This window comes from Stegodyphus dumicola, chromosome X1 (assembly GCF_044657685.1).
Source record: "Stegodyphus dumicola isolate Sdum_Otavi_A_Nest chromosome X1, ASM4465768v1".
Classification (NCBI taxonomy): domain Eukaryota; kingdom Metazoa; phylum Arthropoda; class Arachnida; order Araneae; family Eresidae; genus Stegodyphus; species Stegodyphus dumicola.
The window spans coordinates 139,491,660-139,514,606 of NC_140780.1; the positions used below are offsets into that span (position 1 = coordinate 139,491,660).

At 32.3% G+C, this 22,947-nt stretch overlaps 1 protein-coding gene across 1 annotated transcript in view; it reads left to right on the forward strand.

Moving 5' to 3' along the window:
* Positions 1 to 22,947, forward strand: part of LOC118185701 (carbonic anhydrase-related protein 10-like) — a gene marked incomplete at its 5' end in the record, with an annotated part of 459,955 nt that overhangs the window by 375,894 nt on the left and 61,114 nt on the right. Inside the window, one exon of the mRNA XM_085808190.1 lies at positions 1,601 to 1,732. Coding sequence (XP_085664316.1) covers positions 1,601 to 1,732 — 132 coding nt within the window. The remainder of the gene's footprint in view (positions 1 to 1,600; positions 1,733 to 22,947) is intronic.

Below are 22,947 nucleotides of genomic sequence, written 5' to 3' on the forward strand. Positions count from 1 at the left end.
TTGACTACATACCTGCAAAGTCTCCATATTCTTTAAAATAAACTGTAGTTGTCATAATTTGCGTTATTTCAATTTCTTTTTCACAAATATATTATATAATATAGAGAAATATGCAGATATCTTATCAAGGGGTCAAAATAACACCCGCCGTAATTCTAGGTATACGAAGACCACAGTAAATCTAGTGTTAAATTTTGACATCAGAATTTCAGGAAAGGTAACAAAATTATTTTAGACGATTATTCACTTAAACGTAGAGCAAATTAGAATCGTTTAGAGTCAGTTTTGTTTAAATGAAATGTTTCCAAAATGTCGAAATAGATAAAAAAATAAGGAACGGACGTCAATAAGCTTAAAATTGACTATTGAAGTTAAATGTATTTGAGATGTAATGTGAAATCCTTACTTTGGTATAAAAAAAATAAAGTAAATAATAAACTGAATAGAATAGACTGAAAATGAGAAGCCTGTATATAATTAGCTATTCCTTATATCCGTTGAAATCTTGTCGCAGAAGACTGCAGAAAAAATTAGAAGTGATAGGATGTATTGAGTTGAGTAGTAGGATTGTAATTTTATTAAATGGAAAACAAAAACACGAGAACTGAATTGGGTAAATGCTGCCTACAAATGTGAAAAATTAAACTGGGGGGGGAAGTATTATTATAGTGATTAAAATCTTAATTTTATTACATAAATTAAATTGCTTAAAATGTGAAAAATAAAAAATAAAATTAAATATTTAATTTAAATTAAATATTTTGGAAGTCTGGAATTTTGGGAAAACTTATTGTCAGATTAATTTCTAAATATTTAACTATGTAAATTCATTTATAAATATTTAATGGTGTACTAAAGCTTATTATTTTCTGAAAGCCAAATGACGTTAAAGTCAGTCGTTTTTCAGAGAAATGCTATTCAGGTGCAGATTATTTGTTCAGTCGGCCTTAAACATAACACATTTCTTATAATTATTACTATCTCTTGCAGTGAATTAATGTTTGCGAAGAACTTATCAGCTTTATATATGAGTTTAGCTAAATAAAGTGAGTTAGTATTAATAAAATTCAATATTTTCGGACTGGTATTTAAAGTTTCATGTCTTACTTATTATTGAGAAACAAATAAAATTAGATTCCTTATTCAAGAAAACATTTTTTTCATTCCAAAACATTAATTTATTTGCCTTAAATATACGAGGTTTATATGAAACTGTCACCCTGTATTGGGAAAAAAAAAAAAAGTTTGGTGTTGATAAGGCTGGGGAGCACTGTTTGATATTAAAGACTGTAGAAATGAAATTGAGAGATTTTAATTCTTTGCCTTATAACCTAAAACATTTTTTAAAAAATATATAAAGCATGTTTCATGCTATTTTTCCTTTAACAAGTTATCTGTCGCAAAATGGTCAAATATTACCCGCGCAAAAATGTTCCGAAAAAGACCTTCTAGTGTTTCAGATTTCGAAGCATGCTGAGACGGTTTATTTAGCAAGCAATCTTAGCCTTGGGAGTCTTAAATTAACAATTACGAAATTTAAAATTAATAATCTATTTCTCATTTATTTGTTTTTTAATTAAAAGGAGTTTTTGATTTTCAGCTCTTTGCACTGCGACGATTAATGCAAGGTGATGAACGTAATCCAAAGGCTCCTCTTGCAGATAATTTCAGACCAACAATGGATTTAAATCAAAGGACTATCAGAACTAATATTGACTTCAAGCGAATACCGGTAAGACTTTCCTCTCTCTCTGGTTAGACCTCTGGTTATTTATGGTTTTTATTTATTTACTTTGTTATATTTTAAAATGCCTAATTAAAGCCACGTTCTCTGAATCCTGACGGCTGACCTTTTTACTTTTTAATTTAACTTTAAAGGCTTGCGAGTTAAAGCCTCACGCAAATTATCACTTATTTATCACTCACTATGAAACGCCGCTGCCCAGACGGGGTAGTGGTTAGTGCCATAGATTCTTGTACCGAAGGACCTGGTTTCGAATCCCAGAGAGGATATGGTTGGTTGGTTTAAATTATAACACCTTTGCAGCATGCGAACATTCTAAATATACGGCGAGGCAAAAGTCCTTTTATGCGGTTTCGTGGTAGGAGAGAGGGTGGGAAACCCTTGAACCCCTCCCGGCATGCTCTCCCTCAACATCGGGATGGAAGTAGAAGTCCAACCTCCTTGAGGCTCAGGCAATCATTATTCCATGAAATATGGACTCGATAACAAACAAACTATATAACGCCAACTAAAATTCAAAGGTAAAATACAATGCCCTCCAAAAGTTAAGGAACAGCATGTTTTTTGGGTCTAATTTGAGAATGAAGCAACATAGAAACAAGAAATTACATATCATGTTCACTAAACAGTTCTTTCCTGAATGCGACATAAGATGTTTCTAAAGTTCAAAACAAACATAATTGCAACAAGAAATTGCTCTCTTGGCAGAGAAATCCAATCTTGGAGAAACACTATATCACAGTTTATTGAAGAAAAATAGGGTGTTAACGTTATAAAAATGGGTTCTAATAAAGAATTAGTCCGCGCCTAGCTGCAATACATTGGCAGCAGCGACGTTCCATGCTGTCAATTAAGCCATTGACGGTCAGTGAATTGGGAAGCAACGACCAGACACGTAGTAATCCTTGTTGAAGCTCATCTAACGACTTTGGAGGAGGACTTAAAACAACAACCTGTCTCCCAAGGTCGTCCCAAAGGTGCTGTAGCAGATTCAGATCTGGGGATTGAGCTGGCCATTCCATCCGCTCCATACCGTGACCCTCAAGATATTCTTCTGGAACCTGAGCTCGGTGCGGTCGCGCATTGCCGTCCATCAGAACCAATCCAGGACCATTAGCAGCGGCAAATGGGTGGACATATTCATCAATTATCTCTCGATATCTCTCAGCGGTCAAAGTTCCTCCATGAAACACATGCAGGTCAGTGTGATAATCGAGAGAAATTTCAGTCCAAACCATCATTCCAACACGTCTGTAACTGTGTCTTTCCACAGCTTGGGATTGATTATATCTAGTGCGCTGTTGCCTCCAGATCAGCTGACGACCTGAGTCTTTCTCTAATGTGAAACTGGAATCGTCCGTGAAGAGAACAGACGCCCATTGTTGAGTGGTCAAGAAGACGTGTTCTCTTGCTGAATATACACAGCCACCTCTGCGTCCTCGAGTCAATGGGGCACAAACAACTGGTCTTCTTACATACAGTCTGTACCTGTATTGTGAAGGCGTCTGTGCACTACAGTAGCTGAGATTCTTGTTCTTGTTGCCACTAAATGCTCTACCATGAGCTGAGGCATAGTAATGTTACTCCTCCTTCGGGCCTAAAGAGCTAAATAACGGTTTCCCACGCGTGTTGTAACTCTAAGTCTGCCTGGAACGTGTCTTCTAGACACAAAATTCTAGGATTCAAACTGATTCCATAGTCGGTGGACCACATTACGGTATACATTGAAACATCTAATAGCTTCAGCTTATGACATCTTCATTTATATCCATCCCGTCGTCCGGCACCTCAATGAATCGGGCAAACGATTTTTGGACATTGATAGACTCTCCTGGATATTGTCCAAGAAACTGTTATAACAACTGAAGGTTAATGCTCCTGAATAAAAATTACAATTTTTGCGCTTTTTCTCCAACTCTTATATAAGTATTCATTTCTATAAAATAAAAGTGGTAGCTATTGTTTTTGGGTATATTTTCTTAAACTTTCACTGTCATGCATATAAACTATGAATTTAAACGTTATTGACATTTTTGTAATGGTAAGTTTTGAAAAACTGTTCCTTAGCTTTTGGAGGGTAGTGTATAAGATAGAGTTTTACTCTCCACTACTTGTGCTAATGCAACTAAAAATAGCACGAAACACTTCGACTCCATGTCGGCAAGTCGATAGAACAACGTCTTGCTTATGAACTGTTAAACTGTATTAAACTTCAAACAAAACCCGATTCGAAGTTTCATGACATCGGTTTAAATTACGGCGAATGGATTGACATATTTAGAGTTTTTGTGGTTGCATCCGTTTGTCACTTAAATATTGCTCGTTTCCTTTAGAAAATGCTGTAAAATGTTCACTTGCTTAACTTATTTTTGTACTAATTTTGTATTTCATTGATTCGTTAATCAAAATGTAAGCTATATCTGGATTTATTTTAATCGCTTATAATACGCTAAAATGTTACAGCGTTTTCCTAATAATCCTGCAATACATAATTTAGACTGCGTCCTTCCCCCTCCTCCAGACTCATTATTTGACGAAACAACTGAGAACTCACTATAAGATGTGTTACTTAATTCAGTGTTTGACTTGGTTGATCAGGCGAGATTTTTTTCCCAATTACTTTGTCAACTGGAATTTCCTTTGCACTTTTGTAGCCTTTCCAAATCTCAGAAATCATATTTTTCTGGTTAGTAACCTCTTGGGTAATAGTTGTTAATTTGAAATGCCTGCTTTACAATTCTGAAACAGCGTTCAGACCTTATTGTATTTGTTTATTCCACCAAATAAGGACAACTTTTTAATTAAAAAGCCTAATGAATAAGTAATAATGCGTTTAGTAAGTAAGGAAAATAAATTTTTTGCTGCCTGAAAAAAAAGAGAAACAATAATCTCTCCCCTTCCTCTCCCTCCAAAAAATAACAGTATAACAGTTTGCATTTAAGTGAATATATATAAGGTAACAGAAATGAAGCGTAAAGAATTTAATTACAATTAACCTCAAAGAGCACGCGACACTTTTCGCAAAGCGAACGCTGTATGAAGATTCTTTTAACCTAACAGGGTTATAGGTTAATATGACTTCGAAAATATGACTTCCTTTTCGCTGTCAGCCGCAATGCAAAAGGCATGGGTTCAATTGCAATACATCTATTAGATTCATATATGGCATTTATTTTATGAAATTGAAAATACATCGTGAGCATGCATTTTTTTAACTTGCAACACAACATACTTAAGACAGAAATGAAAATTAAAATTATCAAAACGTAAACTACATCAATAAAGCAAAATTTGTCACTAAATCGGCTAAATAAAAGAAATCCGATGGATTAAATGTGAAACAAAATGCTTAATTAAAACAATTTAATAGTAAATTATGTTTTTAATTTATTTCTGGAATGTCTGAAACAGTAGCATAAAACAAAAAAGAAGCCATTGAAAAGATAAAAAGAATATGCATATTTTTGAATTTTTCGAAGTGAATGAGAGAACGTTTGCTGTTGGTGATTTAAAATTGTGTTTTATTTCTTAATTTTTGCTACATCAACAGTAATTTAGCAGTTAATTTACAGCTTTCTTATTGAAAGTGTATAGTCAAGCACATTCCTTCCCAAATCCAGTTAGAATTCAAGCAAAGAAATTAGTTCAAATAAAGCAGATAACAAATTCGTTAGAAAACTGATTAAATGTTTATTACAAAGGACTGAAATTATTGGAAATACGACAATATATAAAAAAAATTAAAATACGTTTGTTCATTTAGAAGCACATAAAATTACACAAAATTAATTGCTAAATCAATTTGAATACGAAATACAAAATGCTCTAATCTACAATATGCCAATGCAGTGCTGTTTCAGTGATTTCACGAAATTTTAAAATTTTATGAGAAAGCTTGCCATTGGGGACCTAACTGATCTAAAAATTCTCCACTGGAGATCGAAACTGTATTTTCAATATTTTGTTTCTCCGATTATCTGTGAAATATTAAATATTAGCAGCTAATTTTTACTGTTTTGTTTTTCTAGATGAGTAGATGAGTAGATTCGTTCTGATAAAAATTCATAGTTCAAAATTCAAGACATTCTTTGTTAGGCAGATGGCCCCAGAGAGCTTTGCCAAATTCGAATAGTTTAGTCATTGAAGCAATTAGCACTATTTCATACAAGCATTTATTTTTTATTTATACATATTTTCCAGCTTTGTAGGTAATATTAAATAAGATAAGTGTACACTTAATTTTAAAATTTAAAGTTATTCAATAATTGCATAAACCGCACTTCACTGAGGAAACATTTTCAGGTATTCGGAATTCCGCTTACGACATCACAATTAAGAAGTCAATAAAAAAGGTACATTCTAAGCACAGCACAATGTGTAATACTAATAAATATGAAGATTAAATTTGATAATTGATCGCATTATACTCTCACTATTAGCTTTCTAAATACTAACAGCATGAAAATTTAATATTTGAAATAAACCCAAAACAGTAACAAGAAGATAAACATCCGCCGTCTTTTATTTTCCAAACGTGCTTTAATTAATTTTAATTCTTTAGAGAAAATGCGATATTAACTGCCATTACTTCATCCATACATTAGCAAAAATGTGTGTATAAATAATTGAAATAATTGGTATATGACATTATTAGGACTAAGTTAATGTGAAAGTTCTCATTATGCAATTATGTATATAGTACTATTTCAAGTGTTATGACATTTACGAAAAAGCAAAAGTAACAGGAAAGTTCTTTGTTACTTCAAGTAGTATGTAATTAAAAGTACGTAATATGTAATGAAATGTACACTATTAAAATACGTACAGTGTCTGAAGGTATCATTAACATATTAGTGTGTAGGCCTGCGTTAGTCGTCCATTCAATACTTACTGATACGTTTTTGGGTATACTGCAGAAAGATTTAAAATAAAATATGTATGCAGTATAGTACTGATCTTAGTAATTTTTCGTCGTTATTTAATATTTCAGAGCTTTCGTCAGTTCTGTAAAGTCCTCAAAATAAATGCATTTTTAAAACGATATTTAAGTCACTTAATTAAGGATTATGACAAAACAATCCCGTTTAATTGTACAGTATGGTATAATTTAAATTACGATATTTTCACTTATTTATTTATCTCTTGTTATTATTATCTGGACTTTTCACACTTCTTATCATATAAACTGTCTCAGGAATTTAGGGATAATAGAAACTGATAGTTGAGTGTATATGGATAATCGACATTTCGCTATATGTAGAAAAATAATTTTAAAATATTTCTGAGTGAAATAGGCAAATCAAGGGAAGGAAACCCTCGACCTAATTATCATTTCACATTTTATTCATTACATTTTCTTATTTCCATTAGAAAGTAATCAACCCCATTTAAGTTAATTTATCCGAAGCTAAAATGTTGCAAAAACATTCTAGCTTGCTGAAGTGTTGCTTCATTTTTCATGCTCATTTAAGACACATTTAAGCAGCATGTTAGAATTCTAATTCATGCAATTTATTTTAAATTTCAAAACAACCTCATACCAACTTTAGTATTACAAGGAAAATCTCTAGAGTAAATAAATGAATAAAGTAATCGTAAAAAAGTAACACAAAACAAACGTAAAATATGTTGTTGACCAACTAATATGCAAGACCAACTAACTGAAAGCGTAATTATTACATCTAACACTTACAGTATAAGTTACAGTGGTATAAGCTCAAGTTAGAGTACTCTCTCGAAAGAATGAAAGCGGGGCAGGGCAACAGTAAATTTTAAGTTTATATTTGCTAATTTTTATGTTCAAGTAATAAATATTATGTTTATTTGTGCTGAGTTTTAAACTGAAGGAAAATATTTCATATTTAGTTTTACTTTATATTTCATTAAGTAAGTAGTTTTTATGCTTATTTATGTTGAGCTAATTTTATTTTCTCTAGGAAATGCGGTAAGTTATTTTCTTCATAACAGACAGATAATCTGTATTCGTAATAATAAATCTGTCATACATTCTAAATAATAATATTACGTTACACGGAAGTGCACATTTTCTACCTTTAGGTATACAAAACTGGTATAATGATCTACAAATCCGATGGTATACAAAGCTGGGATTTAAATGGAATAAAATATTGAGTGATGTTAATTATATTTTTTCATTCATAATACTTTTGTAATTACTCATTATCTACTTATAGCTGTAATTCCTGTTATCTTGATAACTTTAATTCGTCAGGATATGAAAAATGAATATCATGAACCATTAGCTATCCTAAATGAATTTTTAAATATTGTATTAAAATACACTCAACTAAATGACTTTCTGCTAAAAGGTTTTGCACGACAGACCCTACTGATCTATAAAACGTGTTTTGTTAAAATTTTCCAAACGGGTATTTTAAAACTTCAGAAAACGTATCTCTTGGTGCAAAGTACGTTCAGGTGTCTGGTGATTACTAATGTCATTATAGATTTTAAGACTTATCAACGGTTTGGTAATAACGGTTAAGCTTCTGCGATGAAAAGACGGAAGTAATTCTTTTCAAAAATCTAACAGTTTTAATAAATAATCTAATAGTTTTAATAATCTAATACTTTACAGTAAAGGTATTCTGAATAATTATCGACAGGACACAATTTTGTTGCTGAGATGATTTTATTCTAATCTGATGCTGATTTACTAGCGCAATATTAAAACATATTACTAAGTTTACACTAGTCTTCATTCTGAAATAAAGTAAATATACAATATATAAGCACCTGAAGTTATGAGGGCACTTATAAAATGCTACCTGTAGTATTAGTTTTATTTATGATTCATCTAACATGTCGCAAATCATGACTAGACATTAAACGCACTACCGCCATGTCTGCTCAAATGGACTTCATTGCTCTTAGCAGTTCTGATATTACAAGATGTCCATAAATGTTTTTCTGGGATACATATAAAATAGCTTTACTGCAGAAACTGTTTTAGGTAAAAGAAGAAAAAATCACGTAATTATATCAATTGGCTTAAACCGTTTCCAATTCCACAGCCCTCCTGATCAGTAAAATTTCTACATGTGCAGAGTGTTGTGTACATACCACAATCAGAGATAGCATACGAACATATGAGTGGCCCATTTTTTTAAAATTGAAAATAACTTCATTAGAAAATTCACTTGATATTCATGATAACTGTATTTTCCACCAGTTAGAACCAATGGAGCAAAGTGTAATTTACATCTATGGAAAGAAATGAAGTGCAAGATGGTAAACGTATAAGATAAGATAAGGTATAAGATAAGTGCAAAATAAGGTGAAAAATGCGCACTGAAAATGCAGAGTATTCTTGAATCAAACACTTTCTACAGTAAAGGTATTTTGATTTCTGTCGATTCAATAAATAATTTATGGACATTCTGCCTTTCAGTGTTAATTTATTATATCAAATCTTATGACAGTTTATAAAACGTGGGTGATATATAATTAACTTTATTTAATCTGAAAGTTTGCAGCTTCTTTTTTAAACATTCAGATTTACAATAAATAACAATAATAAAAAATTAAGTCTGCTCACTAAGCTGATTTGATGGAACTGTTTTCTTTTATTTTTTTATTCTGCTTGGAGAAACTTTATCACCAGAATGCTGAGTAAAATTTAATTATTTCCCTTTCAAAGCGCATTTCCCGCAATCTTCGTTATCTCTTCCGAATCACAAGACTCCTAATCAGATCCAAAAATCAGGCTCGCTATTCCTTGTCTTCTATCCGACGTATTTATCTGCTTGAAAGAATCTTAATGTTCCATGATATGGGTTAGTAATTTTCCTCGGTAGAAACTCCATCTATGTATTAGATTGTCGAGATATTCTGTTAACCTGTTAAAATATAAGAATCTGAGCCCCGCGTGGATATATAATGAAAATAAATATTAAAAGAAATGCTCTTCTAAAAGTAAAAAGATTAGAGAATGTAATTAGAAAAGGTTAAAACTAAAATAATATTTTTTATCAAATTTGCATATTTTACGGCCTTTCTTTTCTTTACCCCCTGGTATTATTAACTAATTGAGAATTTTGCAGCTATTTTCTTTAAACTTATCATCGAAATTAATATCTTCTTTCTTATATATTTTATTTTTATGCTTTAGTGGTAATGTTTGGTTGTGATGTTATCTCTTCTGCTATTTAATATTGAAATGATAGTTAGCTTCATGTATTGTAGTACTAATAGTACTTCTTCAAACTTCAAATTTCACGTACACACTGTAAATTTCCTGTGTTTCGTTCAGCTTTCCAAAAGATAAGTTACCGACTTTGAAGCATTATAACTCCTGAATCGTCCTTTTTTTATTTTATTTTATTTTTTACATTTTTGTGTATATAATTCTATTTCAAATTATACATTATTTTTTGCAGTAATGTCTCTTCATAAAGCATTTTTCAAGCAAAAGTACTCTATTTCCCAAAACTAATTTGAAATTGAGAATTTTGTATCGCTTATGGTACCTATGCATTTGGAAATAAGAAGTGTAAATAACTACCTGTATTATATATGTTAATCAAACGCATGACTTACATACATATGATACATATGACTTCATTTACATATCTATACCTCATAAATTTGCATACTGCTTAGAGTCAAGCAATAAATATTTTTTTCAGTTTTTTTTCAGCAGCTAAGTTTACTAGTACGCAAAGCTTCCTAAATATTATATTAACCATTTTAGATTCATCTATTTTTTAACGAAATATCGGACAGGCAAAAGCAGCAAAGCAGTTTAGTGACTGTACTTTATAACTATACGAGTATAAAAAACAACTATAACAAAGTAGATTTTATTTACTCCTGGAAAATCTGATCGTAAGTTTCTAGTTTCAGAAACCATCCTTTGAAGTACTCATTAGTAATCATCGTCTTTTACAAATTTCCTCGCATGATGAAAAATAAGTTTTTGTTAGTTTAGCAGCTTTCATGAAAAACCTTTTGCGTATGAAATTTCAGTTAACATAACTTGCCAATAAACCTGGATACTTGAAGTCAACTCCAGTACAAAGATTTATTTTTAGCCACAAAGTTTTTGTGTACATTATACTGATAAAAATGGCTTTTAGCAAAATAAAATTTTGTAAAATATGCGTTTACCTCTTTAGTTCAGCAATTGCATTACACTTTAAAGTAGCGAATTTACGTGAAAAATCATATTTTTTAATTTTCTGGTTTATCTGATAGAACATAATTTTAGCTTACACCAAACAAATTTATTTTCATCTCTCCGAATAACTATAACAATTTCAAAATTATCTTAAATTAGACAAAAAATGTACTGGACATCTACAAACGCGTGTACAAAACTGACGTCTTTTACTGATGAGTTGGAGAATCAAGGTTCAAAATAAATGTCCATAAGTGCAAAGTGTAAGCATTGCAGCAAAATTCCTTTCCTGCTCAAATGTAAAGCAGCGGATGAATATTTCGTATTCTGTTTGCTCTGAGTGCTAGTGCAAATTTAGGAAAGCTATAATAACTGTGACAAAATGCGGTATCCGTCTGGGGATTATCTTCTTGTTGAGTATGGCTATCACGATCCTGGAGGAACCTAATGATCTGTACTGCTTTAAGCTCTATCTTTTCTTTCTTACTTGTGGTTTTATCTAGATGTCTGGGCTCAAAGTAAATTTCTGTTACTAATTTCTTGTCTCTAGCACCTGATGGAGAGACAATTTCCTACGTGTTTGCTGTGCATAAAATAATATATTGGGCATATAAGCAAGAATGAAAAATAGGATCTTGGTAGTTGAGAGGAAAATAATTGTCCCCCAGTTAAAATTTTGGCTTCTGCCTCAGACTGAAACGGACTTATTTTCCTGTCTCTCCTCTTGCCAAACACATGGTAGAGGAGTCCTAAGGGTTTTGACAGGGGTTTAGGCGTTAGTGATCAAGGGGCCCACCGGTGTCTGATTGAAAGTCGCTAAGTATTGGTAGTTGGTAGTTACACCTTGCTCCGATACCAGGTGAACGGGCTAGCTGCATTGCGTTTTCGTGATTTTTCCCATGTGTAACGGGATACGAGCCACTTTCCTTATGAAAAATCCTTTAGGAAAGCATCCCTTACCTTAGACAGATAACCTTAATCCCCGTAGACAGATAGTCTATATCATAATGAAACAAACCAAACTAGTGATCGGAAATCCCTGCGTACCGGAAAACTGCAAGTTGGGCTTCAATGAGCGTGTAGACCTAGTAATCGTTGGATAAGGGACCTGCATCCACTTGTAAACTTCCGTGCTGAGTGGGGACAACGGGCACGATTCTCTTCATGTTTCAAATATGCATTCTTTTAATACTAGAATTACCGCCTTTTTCGTATACCTAGAACTACCAGGATGGGTCATAGCTGACCTATGGACTTCAGTCATGTTATTTTTTAATTTGTATGGGAGATATACATACAGAACATAAAGTATTTGATGATTAATAAAATGATTTTTAATTAATGATTAATACAATTTAGCTTCTAGAATGTTACATCATATGAAATTTAGATAATAGTACCCTCAAAGAAAATTTAAATGTTTAATTTCCGAATGCATACTTTCAAATTTTGGCAGCCCGTAAAAAATGAAATGCAAGAAATTTCTTTTGAATAATTACATTTTAATTAATTAAAATTTCATAATGTTCCTACAGAATAATAAGATATTAAATCACAATAAAATTTAAATATGCGTGACATTTACATTATACTTCTTTCTCTGGAAGTATTGCACACAGAATACTATAGTCTTTCGTTTTTTGCTGCAGATAATCTACACACAAATTTTGAACATTTGTCACAAACAGTATTAGTTTTATTGTCTTTGCAATATTCTATATCTGGCAACGTTTCTTTTGTTCGATGACTTCAACAGCATTGCAGAGCATGTGTTTTGAGGCTCTGGATTCAGAAATGGAAGTGGAATCGAAAAGGACATTTCGATTCGACAAAAGGACTCCCCAAAATGAAAAAGCACCATAGGCGCAGCAGACAGTCATAATGGCTGCTTTCGTGAAACTATTTAGTAAAACATCTTTAATATATAATAATAATATTCTTCTCTTGTGAAATGGTTTAGTAAAACAGCTTTAATATATAATAATTAATAAATAACCATCCTTCTGCCTGATTTGCAACTAAAAACCTCATCTGAAACCTGGGTTATATCTGCTAGAAAAGAGAATGTTTCTCATTGAATCATGTCATTGAAGGTGTAAGACTTCTAACGTTGCCTGACTATCATTCAAGTATTTTTACTATGGAACATACCTCCAAGCTGTTGCGGTTCAGGTCCTTGTGCAAAAGTTTTTCCTGTGTTTCCCTGTGCTGTCTATATCTCCCATCAAATGAGCACTTTGAACAGCAAGATACGAGTAGTTGCTTGTAATCTTCATTCTTCTAGTGATTTAAAGGGTGACAATCCTTTGTTTGGAAGGAGAGATAGAAACATATGTAGTAAGCAAGTAAGGGAAATGATCAATGGCCATTCATTCTCCTAGTCAACATAAAGTAAACTTACTGCCACCAGTCTAGGAGGACATTGCATATTGATCCGTATTGATCTTGCCATCTATTCACAATCTTTCTTTTCGCTTTATAAATTGAGAGTTGAGAAATATATTTACAATAGTGATCACTTCCCTCTATTTGTAGCATTCCAAGATTACGAGTAACTCCCTTTGTAGATATATCTTTATTTTGGATAAGCAAACTATTTTTTTAATCTTTACAGGCAGATTTCGCCAAAATTAATTGTGAACGATGTATCTATAGATAATGATTTAAAAGCCACCACCAAGAAGTATCATCTACAGAATTTTCAGAGTCCCCAAACCACAGTGGAATCCACAGTTCCAACAAACTCAAAGACCACAGAAGAAAACTTTGACTTGTGTCATCCTACTTTGTTAACCTTCTGACCTTAAAAAAAACAAAGCAAATGAGCCAGAGTCAAACTGGTAGAGCTAGACGGTTTTTTGAATATCTTATGCAATTTCAACCTCTAAGCCATGCAAACGAGTATGAGATAGAGTAAGGATTGTAATGGGAATGTATAAAGTCCCTCATTTTCAATTCTGGAAAAATGTGTGCGAGAGATAAGCACCAAAGAAGAAATTGTGAATGCAGTAGATGAGAGGCTTGCTGCCATAACTGGTAACTGCATTCTCCACTAGCATTTCTTCCGGTCAAGCAACGCTATAAAAATTCCTATTTGTTTCATATCTTTCATTTCAGAAGCTTATAACAGCTATTTCAAGCTGCTAGATCTAAAACGAGCTCTGACAGACAGATCTTAACGCAAGTGATTATGATATGATAAAGCATTTTTTTAAATCGTTAAATGTCTTTCTGACTCTTTTCAGTAGAGTATGTGAAGAGCCTTTAAAGAGAAGCTTAAAAGAGGAAGAGCCTTGAAAGAGAAGTTTAAAAGAAGAAGAGCCTTGAGCTATCATCATCCCAATTCCTAAGCCAAAAGAAGACACAAAGTCTCCCTTAAACTATCTGCCGATTGCTGTTGCCTTTGCAACTGTAAATTATACCTTAGGAGTTATTTCACCTTTCCCAAATTCAGAGTGCTTCGTAAGACAAAACGCAAGCCCGACATTTCATAATTATAAGCGCAAGTACAACAATGCATATGTGTATTTACAACAATACATCTGTGATAAATCAAATAAACAGATTTAAATGGACATGTATGTTGTGCATACACACACACGCACACACACACACACAAGTATATATAGATATATATATACATATATACAGTAAATCTTTACCGTACTCTCTGTTAGGTTATTAAAGCATTTCGCATATGAAAAAAATCTCGTTATCTTTCTATGGGAAAAAAAACGTTTAGTAAGGAACAATAAAAGGGGAAAATGAAACAAATTGTAATTGAAAGAATTTATGGCACTACTTAATAAGCACGCACATAATACAATTGCTTTTTCATAGCTGCTGATTTTTGCTTTTGACAGTGTATGATGTATTTGCATCGAACGAACATTATCCTATCCCCAATTTCTAAATTGTGCAACCTTCATGAAGAAATGGATGGCACATATCTTAGTGCTTCCCATGCACTTAATGCTGGATCAATCTGGGAGAGATGATGGGAGGCGCGACACAAAATAGATCTGTATATTATACTGTAAACTCTTTTTTTTATTATTTATTTCTTGTTCTCTTTCATCTTTGCTCGTTCTGTGTATAGTTGCTTTTGTAACCTGCTATTAGAAATTTTAAAAAATGTATTTGCAACCCATTAAATGTTCCACGAGAAGGAATGCAAAGTTTTTCAATATCTCACATAAAGTATTCTTTTCTCTCTTCAGTTATGTAAATCTCCATCAAAAGATCGTATGCCTTTTTCCAGCAATTTGTATAAATTTGTGTACGTTAAAGACTTCATCTTCATCTGCTAGTGTTATAAGAATTTTCAGTTCTTCATTCGTCATTTCACGATCTCATTCTCGACTAATTATTTGATTTATTCTTCTTCCATATCTGAAAATCATTCGCTGCCTATTGTTTTTGCAATTTGTACCATTTTCTTGGCTTCGTTTTTAATGCATGAAAATCCTTCAAAATTATTTTTAACTTCTTTCAAAAGCTGATGCCAGCAAGCGTTCATTGAATTCACTTGTCCTCATGCGAATTTAATCATTCTGTGCAGTCTCTTGCAATGACAATGAAATCCTTCCGAAATGTCATTAATGTGTTGTGGGTTTCTTTATCTAGTGATTTATTCGCAGTGATGCCTGACATAACAGGCTTCCATTGTTTTTATGATTGCTTGATCCGTTGCTTAGATTAAGAAAGTGGTATTCGTAGAAGGAATGAAACTTTGCATCTACATTTAGATGCAACTTCGCGAGAGCTTTAGCACCGTGTCCTGGAGCAATATCGAAATATCGAGAATTCGGAGAACTTTGGAGCTCAGGTTTTGCAACTCTAAGCAATATTTGGCTTCTTTACTGAATTAATTTTCAAACCACTCATTGAAAAGAACTATCGCAAAGCGAAAGCCGCTTTGCAACATACCGCGTATAACTGAAACTCTCGCGTTGTGTAAATTTAATGGATACAATTAAGATAACAGGTATATGCAAAACCGCGTTTTGCAAGTCCGCGTTCTGAAAACGTTTACTGTGTATCAAGTGAAGATTAAAGAAGTAATAGTGGCAGTGTAGCAGTTTGGTGATATGCTGCATTTCATATATTTACAGCGTATTCAATGAGCTATAATTGCAAAGGATTTAAAAACAAAGTAGCCTGTAAGTAGTTTAAATGTTAAACGATGCAATTGTAATTCAACGATCGCAGGTCTGAATGCTGTTTCTCTTAATTGGTCAATACAGTAATGTTCGCTGAAGAAGAAACTCAGAATCTGGAAAATAAAATGCCCAGCTGGCACTGTATGCGTATCGTGATGATCTGCTGAAAAGACTCATCATGGATGTTACGAGCGAAAGAAGATTAAATAAATATTCAATCGTAGTTTGGAGCGCTTTTAAGCTTTCGGAACAAGAAATAGGATAAATTAAGAGCTGCTCTTCTTGGAAGCGAAATATAAGTATTCCGATGCTAGCTGGCTATGGTACCAGTTGCATCATGAGTGCACGCACGAGAATAAGGTAATGTTTTATATTCTCACGTGCTTAAAAGCGCTCCTGGAGAGAGAGAAAAGAGAACAGCCAGACAGATCCACATGGAGAGAAATGAATATCTATCACACTTTTAATTGGATACCAGTATAGAATAACTTAGAAGAAAAAACCATGAGAGAGCAACTATGAGCTTGCCGGAATTATAAATAATGATCTTCCGATTGCCAACTGAACGCTGTGCCAGTATTACCAAGAAAGCATGCAAAGCAGAAGGGAATTTTACATTCTTCCTCATTTCAAAGACGACTGAGGAAAGAAGCATGAGGCTCAATCCAAATTCAAGTGGTGATGAATTATCCTCTCCGGACGTGCTACCAGTTACACCACGACAGCACGATAATTCCTTATAAATATACTTCAATTGATGTTTAAGTATTACATTCATTTACAAGGAGAGAAATTTACCCTGAAGTAGAACTATTCTGTTTGTAACAATAGTTTGTAATAATAGGAGCCAGGTTTACAGAAAATTCCTTATACAAAGGAACCCATCTCTTTAGGCAGATAGTCTTAATGAGCTTTGTCATAACCATATCGTTTCACTAAATAAAAACGGTCTGGTGAAAAATAATGTTTGAACACTGCCTGGTAAGTATCGGCTTCTTGTACCCTAGAATAGCTGCTAACACTGCTTTCCTATATTTTGCCTTCCTATTAATAATGAAAGATTTTTTGAGATTGAGAAAAAGCTGTATTAGGGTTTCAGATGTGTTAGTACTTTATTGTTTTCGTTCGAAAATAACCTTATTCTAAAAGCCAGTAAAATTTCTGAGAAAGAAAAACTTTTTTTTGTACCAAATGCGAGTTTTTAATGAAATATATTAGTTTTAAATTCGTTTTTGCTGATAAATTGGTATTTAGTAGAATGTATTTTAAGAAATATTACTAATTGTATGTGTGCTTCTTGAAAATCATAATGAAAAAGGAAAAGAATTTCAATCAATCAGTTTTCAGCAATATTTTTTATCGAATGAAACGAGGAAAATAAACAACCTGAAACACGAGTAAAAAATTTTATTTTTATTTATTGATTGTTCGTATTTACACTTTCAAATGAAAATGTAAAAGTGAAAAGAAATCTCTGAATTAATTTTAGACCTTACTCTGGATAGCTTTCCTCGATTAAACTAAAGCCGGAAATGACATACATATAATACAAAAAAATGTTTATTACTTTTGGAATATCACTGCCTATCTTTGACAGTTGCTGTGAGTGTTCGAAGATGAAGAACCTAACTAAGCGAAACAGCTTTAATTAAATTTTTAGATGCAATAATAAAAAAATGCTAATACTTCCAAGGCATAAAGTTTAGTATTAGTTTTTTCGTTAACGCATTTAGATTTCAGGCAGACGAATATTATTTAAGTCTTAGACAGCTGTGTGTCAGGAACTATTAATTAGCTCTTAGGTATAAACGGATATGTTTTGAATTTTCGAGCCTTTATCATCATTATAACAGCTATATTAAAACTGGGAGAAAAATTCTAAAAAAGCGTTTATTTCGGGCAAAATGTTTAACTGGAATTAAAATCATAAAATAGTTTTTAAATTACTAGTTACTATCAACTGTTAGAAGAATTGTTATTAACTATTCATGTCTGGCAGAAAAACTGGAACATAAACTGTTTTTCTTCAACATTTGTAAAACGCGAAATTTGACAAAATATTCTAGCTTAAGATTTCCAAGCTCTATAAAAAAAGCAAATCTCAAAATCTTAAAGCATAAGTATTCGAATTTAAGTAAATTGGTATGAAGAGAGATCGAATTTGACACTTCTGGAACCAAACTGACTTTTTTAGCATTTTCATCAAATTCTTAAACTCTCTTCTTCAACCTTCTTTTATTTCCTTGTTTGTTGGTGAAATGCAATTTATCTTTAAAAATTATAAACCCAATAGTTTTAAAAATAAAATTATACAGTGATACAAATCACATTATTCGAAACCATTCATTAATAATAGCAGTTTGAAAAAGTCAGTTTCCATATCTGTAATTTTTACTCTAATATTATTACCCATTTGAAGCTTTTATTAGATTTAATATGAAACAAAATTGTGTATTAGAATGGTGAGTAGTTTTAGTTCTCATAGAAATTTGAAAAAAAAAAGCATGAAGGGTATGTACACTGTCTTCGATAAAATTTCAAGTGAATCTCCGAATCGCACATAAGTATTTCGTAAAAAAAACCGTCCGAAACTGAAACTTTCAAGATATTCCATCGTGCAAGTTTTAGTAAAAAATATATTTTGTTAAATTTATTAGAAATTTAGCTAAGAATTTAGATCCTAACAATTTTAAACACAGTTTAAGAGCATTCAGCACGCATTGAATCTAAAAGGAAGCAACACTCTTTTTTTAAAGTCTACTCCTGTTCCTATAACTAATACAATGCTGTCCACATAAAGTACATTTTCAAAGACTATCTTTTCGTGATTACTGTAGATCCTCTGTCTTAATAGTCAGTTATATGTATATTTATATTACCTTTTTTATAATTGGTTTATGTAGGGACATTATAGTTGTTAAATACCTGAAAAAAAAAGCTAACGAAAGTTTTGATCCGAATCATTTTAAATAGAAAAATACCAGCATTTTTTCTTCCTCAAAAAGAATTGTTTATTATTTTCTGCTCTTTTTTAGAAATTCAAAACATTTAATTTGGAGTTCCTCGGACACAATTTTTATGATAATAAAACACAAATTTTCATTCCACGTTTAAACTATTCTGGCTCGTAGAAAATGAAACTTCAGTGCCTCTGAAACAGAAAATACTTTTGTGGTAGCTTTACGTTTCATTTCAAATAGTCCAAACACTTTTTCTTGTGGTAAAAAAATGTTCTTCATTTTTGCTGCTGTTCAGTTTCATACACACAAGCAGCAAAATTAAATTGTTTGTGTCTTAACATTATTGCAATATTTTGATTATCTAAAACATAATAGAGAATAATTTTCATAGTCTTTCATGCAAAACATTTTCAACTATAGAATAATACCTTTCCTTTAAAGTAGATAAAGCTCAGTTTGCTGTTCTTCTGTTTAATATTATTGAAACCATAAAAGTGCTGTCTTCTTTATAATAAATCATATTATTGCAGACTTTACGAACAGTGAACGAAATGTTCACAGAATCCAAATATTCGTAACCAGTTATTTTTGGTATTAAATAAACAACAAATATTTTGTATTATATACATAATTTGTATGAGATTATAATTCGTAAATAAGACATTCAATGCTTTTCTTATTTCCATTAAAAGAAATATTGAAATCCAACATGACATATTATATAATATATAAATTTTCATATCCTAAATATTTTATACAAATATTAATACACAAGAAAATCTTTTTTATTAATTACATAAGTATTGCTATGACCTTTTAAAAAGGAGAATATTTTTTATTAGTGATAATAAGAAAAAAAAAAACTTTTGTAACACAAAAAAATCTGGTTTAACGTTAAAAAATATTATTATGACAAAATGCGGAGAAATCATAATGTCAGCTTTCGAATGAACTGATTAAAAATGGTTAGGCTGGATAAACAGAAAAGTTAAAGGCGCAACTGGAGGCATGCTATTTTAAAATCCGAATTGAAAAATCTGATATGGAAACCACATGACGTTCTTGTACGGCCTATTAAATTATACACATTTTTGCTGCATTCCATTTAAACTTATTTTCTTGAATTATTCTAACTTAATTAACCATTTTCTCAAGACAAATTGAAAGTGACATTAAAAATGGCAAATTTTGAAATTAAACATCCCGGTCAATTTTTGTTGTACGGATGTCAAATATTTTATACTTTTATTTTTTCATAACGAGTATAAAACTTTTCCAAATAGAAGTATAGAAAATGAGAGATTGCACTTGAAGTTCGATTTCTTTACTTGTCAAAAATAGTTTTTTAAATTTCGCTTTGCAAAACATAAATATTTCATTCAAACCATTTCCGTAACTGGAAGTATCTAACTACGATCAGGGATTTCGAAATTAAAGGCCGGATAAGGACTTTTATGCCCGGTAAGGGGATGTAAATATTATATGTATGTATATGGTTGGTACACACGTTTGGTACTGCCGATTGCAATAAAAACGGGAAGAGCACAACTAGATTTTATAAAAGTTCCCATATGCATAATTTCAAAATCCTAACGCTAGTCGTTTTTGATTGCGCGTGATGCATGTACACATACATAAATACATAATTATGTAAGGCAGATTTCACGGGGAAAAAATCTCATTCGAATCCGTTTTGTTAAAAATAGTTTTTTTTTTTTTTTTTTTTTTTTTTTTGCCCGTACGTACAGCCGTCACTAAAAATATCATCGAAAATGTAGTCGGGAAAGATCAAAATGTGTATTTCTGTTGAAATACGATACCCGAAATTTTTCTCTATTACAGTGCATCCTTTATTTCGTATAAGGATAAAAAAAGCAAGGGAAATAGTTCTTTTTTATGTTAAGCTTAAATACCGCTAAAATTAGCCAAGCGAAAAAACTCTTTTTCTTTTCTAGTCTAAGTAGAAATCAGATTACAAAATATATAAAAAGTTTGCATTAAAAGAATCAAATGCCAGTTGTATTTCTAACAGCCTCGAGAGATATAATAAAAATGATATTAAGATGAATTCCTAACCTTTCGAATGCATTTTGCTATAAAATTAAGTAAATAAACTTATTTATTCCAAAATATTTTCTAACTAATCTCTAAATAAAAACTTGACTGTTATCTTAGAAAGGATCTTCGGAGAAGTAAACCTTTCAAAAAATAGGACGACGAGGATATTCGCATCTGGAAAAAATCCTATTCAAATCTAAACAGTTTAATATTTTTTGAAATGGGATTGCGTAGGCAGAAAGCAAACGAGTGTTTGTCTGTTCAACTTTTGTGTTGTATATCTCTCATAATCCTTAATATTCGAGCTTCCACACACGCACATACACGCACGTAAAAATAAAATTTAAAACACGTCTTATTTTACAAAGTTTCTCATAAAATGCTGAAACCTTTTAGCAAAGCATGCAAGAATAACTGTCTCGGAATGAATATCTTAATGTTAGATATTATTTGCATTTTGTATAATTCAGGAGAAAAACCAATGAAATACACACACGTTCCGTGTAGCTAGATTACCTGACATGTACAATATGTATCTTGGTGTCAGTATTTGTTGCTTTTTGCTAATTGTGTTCCCAAAATATTTTTCCCGTGATGTTTCGTGGCATTAGATATTTTTAGGCAGTAATTACTTCTACTCCGTTTATTCATTAATAATTTAATGTGAGATACCTCGAAGTACATTATGTGCCTTTAGCATTGCTTGTAACTATAAAAGGCAAACTAGAATGTTCTTGCAACCATATATGATTGCATAAATTTTATTCTAGCCAATAAAGGAAAAGAAACATCTGTATTAAATCAAGTCATATATTAATTTGCGTAACGAAACTGCTGAAGCAGAGATATTCATTTAAGATGGTTTGTTGTTTCTACGGTCTTCAGAGTTATGCATGTATGACTTGTCCGCTTCTTCATTTTTACAGAATTTGTTTCATTAGGATCATTTATAAGGTATTTCTCCCACTTCCCTAGCGTGCCTTCGTGGTGTAACGGTAGCACGCTGCGCCGGTATTCCAGAGGTCCGTGGTTCGATTCCCGGCGAAGGCGGTTGCATATTTTTCATCTTTTCTGCTTCCAATAAACCTAATCTCTCTACAAGTGGTGCCCGAACTAAAAGGGTTGTGGATGATGATACTCCGCACCCAGGATTTGGCTACTAGGTTCCCTAAAACCCTAGTCACCCTTTAAAAAGGGGAATATATAAGGTATTTCTCCCACTTCCCTAGCGTGCCTTCGTGGTGTAACGGTAGCACGCTGGCCCGGTATTCCAGAGGTCCGTGGTTCGATTCCCGGCGAAGGCGGTTGCATATTTTTCATCTTTTCTGCTTCCAATAAACCTAATCTCTCTACAAGTGGTGCCCGAACTAAAAGGGTTGTGGATGATGATACTCCGCACCCAGGATTTGTCTACTAGGTTCCCTAAAACCCTAGTCGCCCTTTAAAAAGGGGAATATATAAGGTATTTCTCCCACTTCCCTAGCGTGCCTTCGTGGTGTAACGGTAGCACGCTGGCCCGGTATTCCAGAGGTCCGTGGTCCCGGCGAAGGCGGTTGCATATTTTTCATCTTTTCTGCTTCCAATAAACCTAATCACTCTACACATTTATCTTAAATTCTTGGATTGAATGAGCGAAATCTCTTTGCAAATTGATTTTTGATGTCCCCTTAAAGTACACATGACAAGGAATTAATACTCGATTTCATGTAAGCATAAGTTGCTCGTTTACGACGAACCAGACTGGCAGTTGTCAAGTCCGTATATTCTTCCTACAGAGCAGAAAAATCTCTCACAGAAGGTGAAAAAATATGCTGTTAAAGGTTTATAATAATGAACAAGATTCTTAAGCCGATGTCAAGAAGAGAATTATCAAAAAATGAAGAG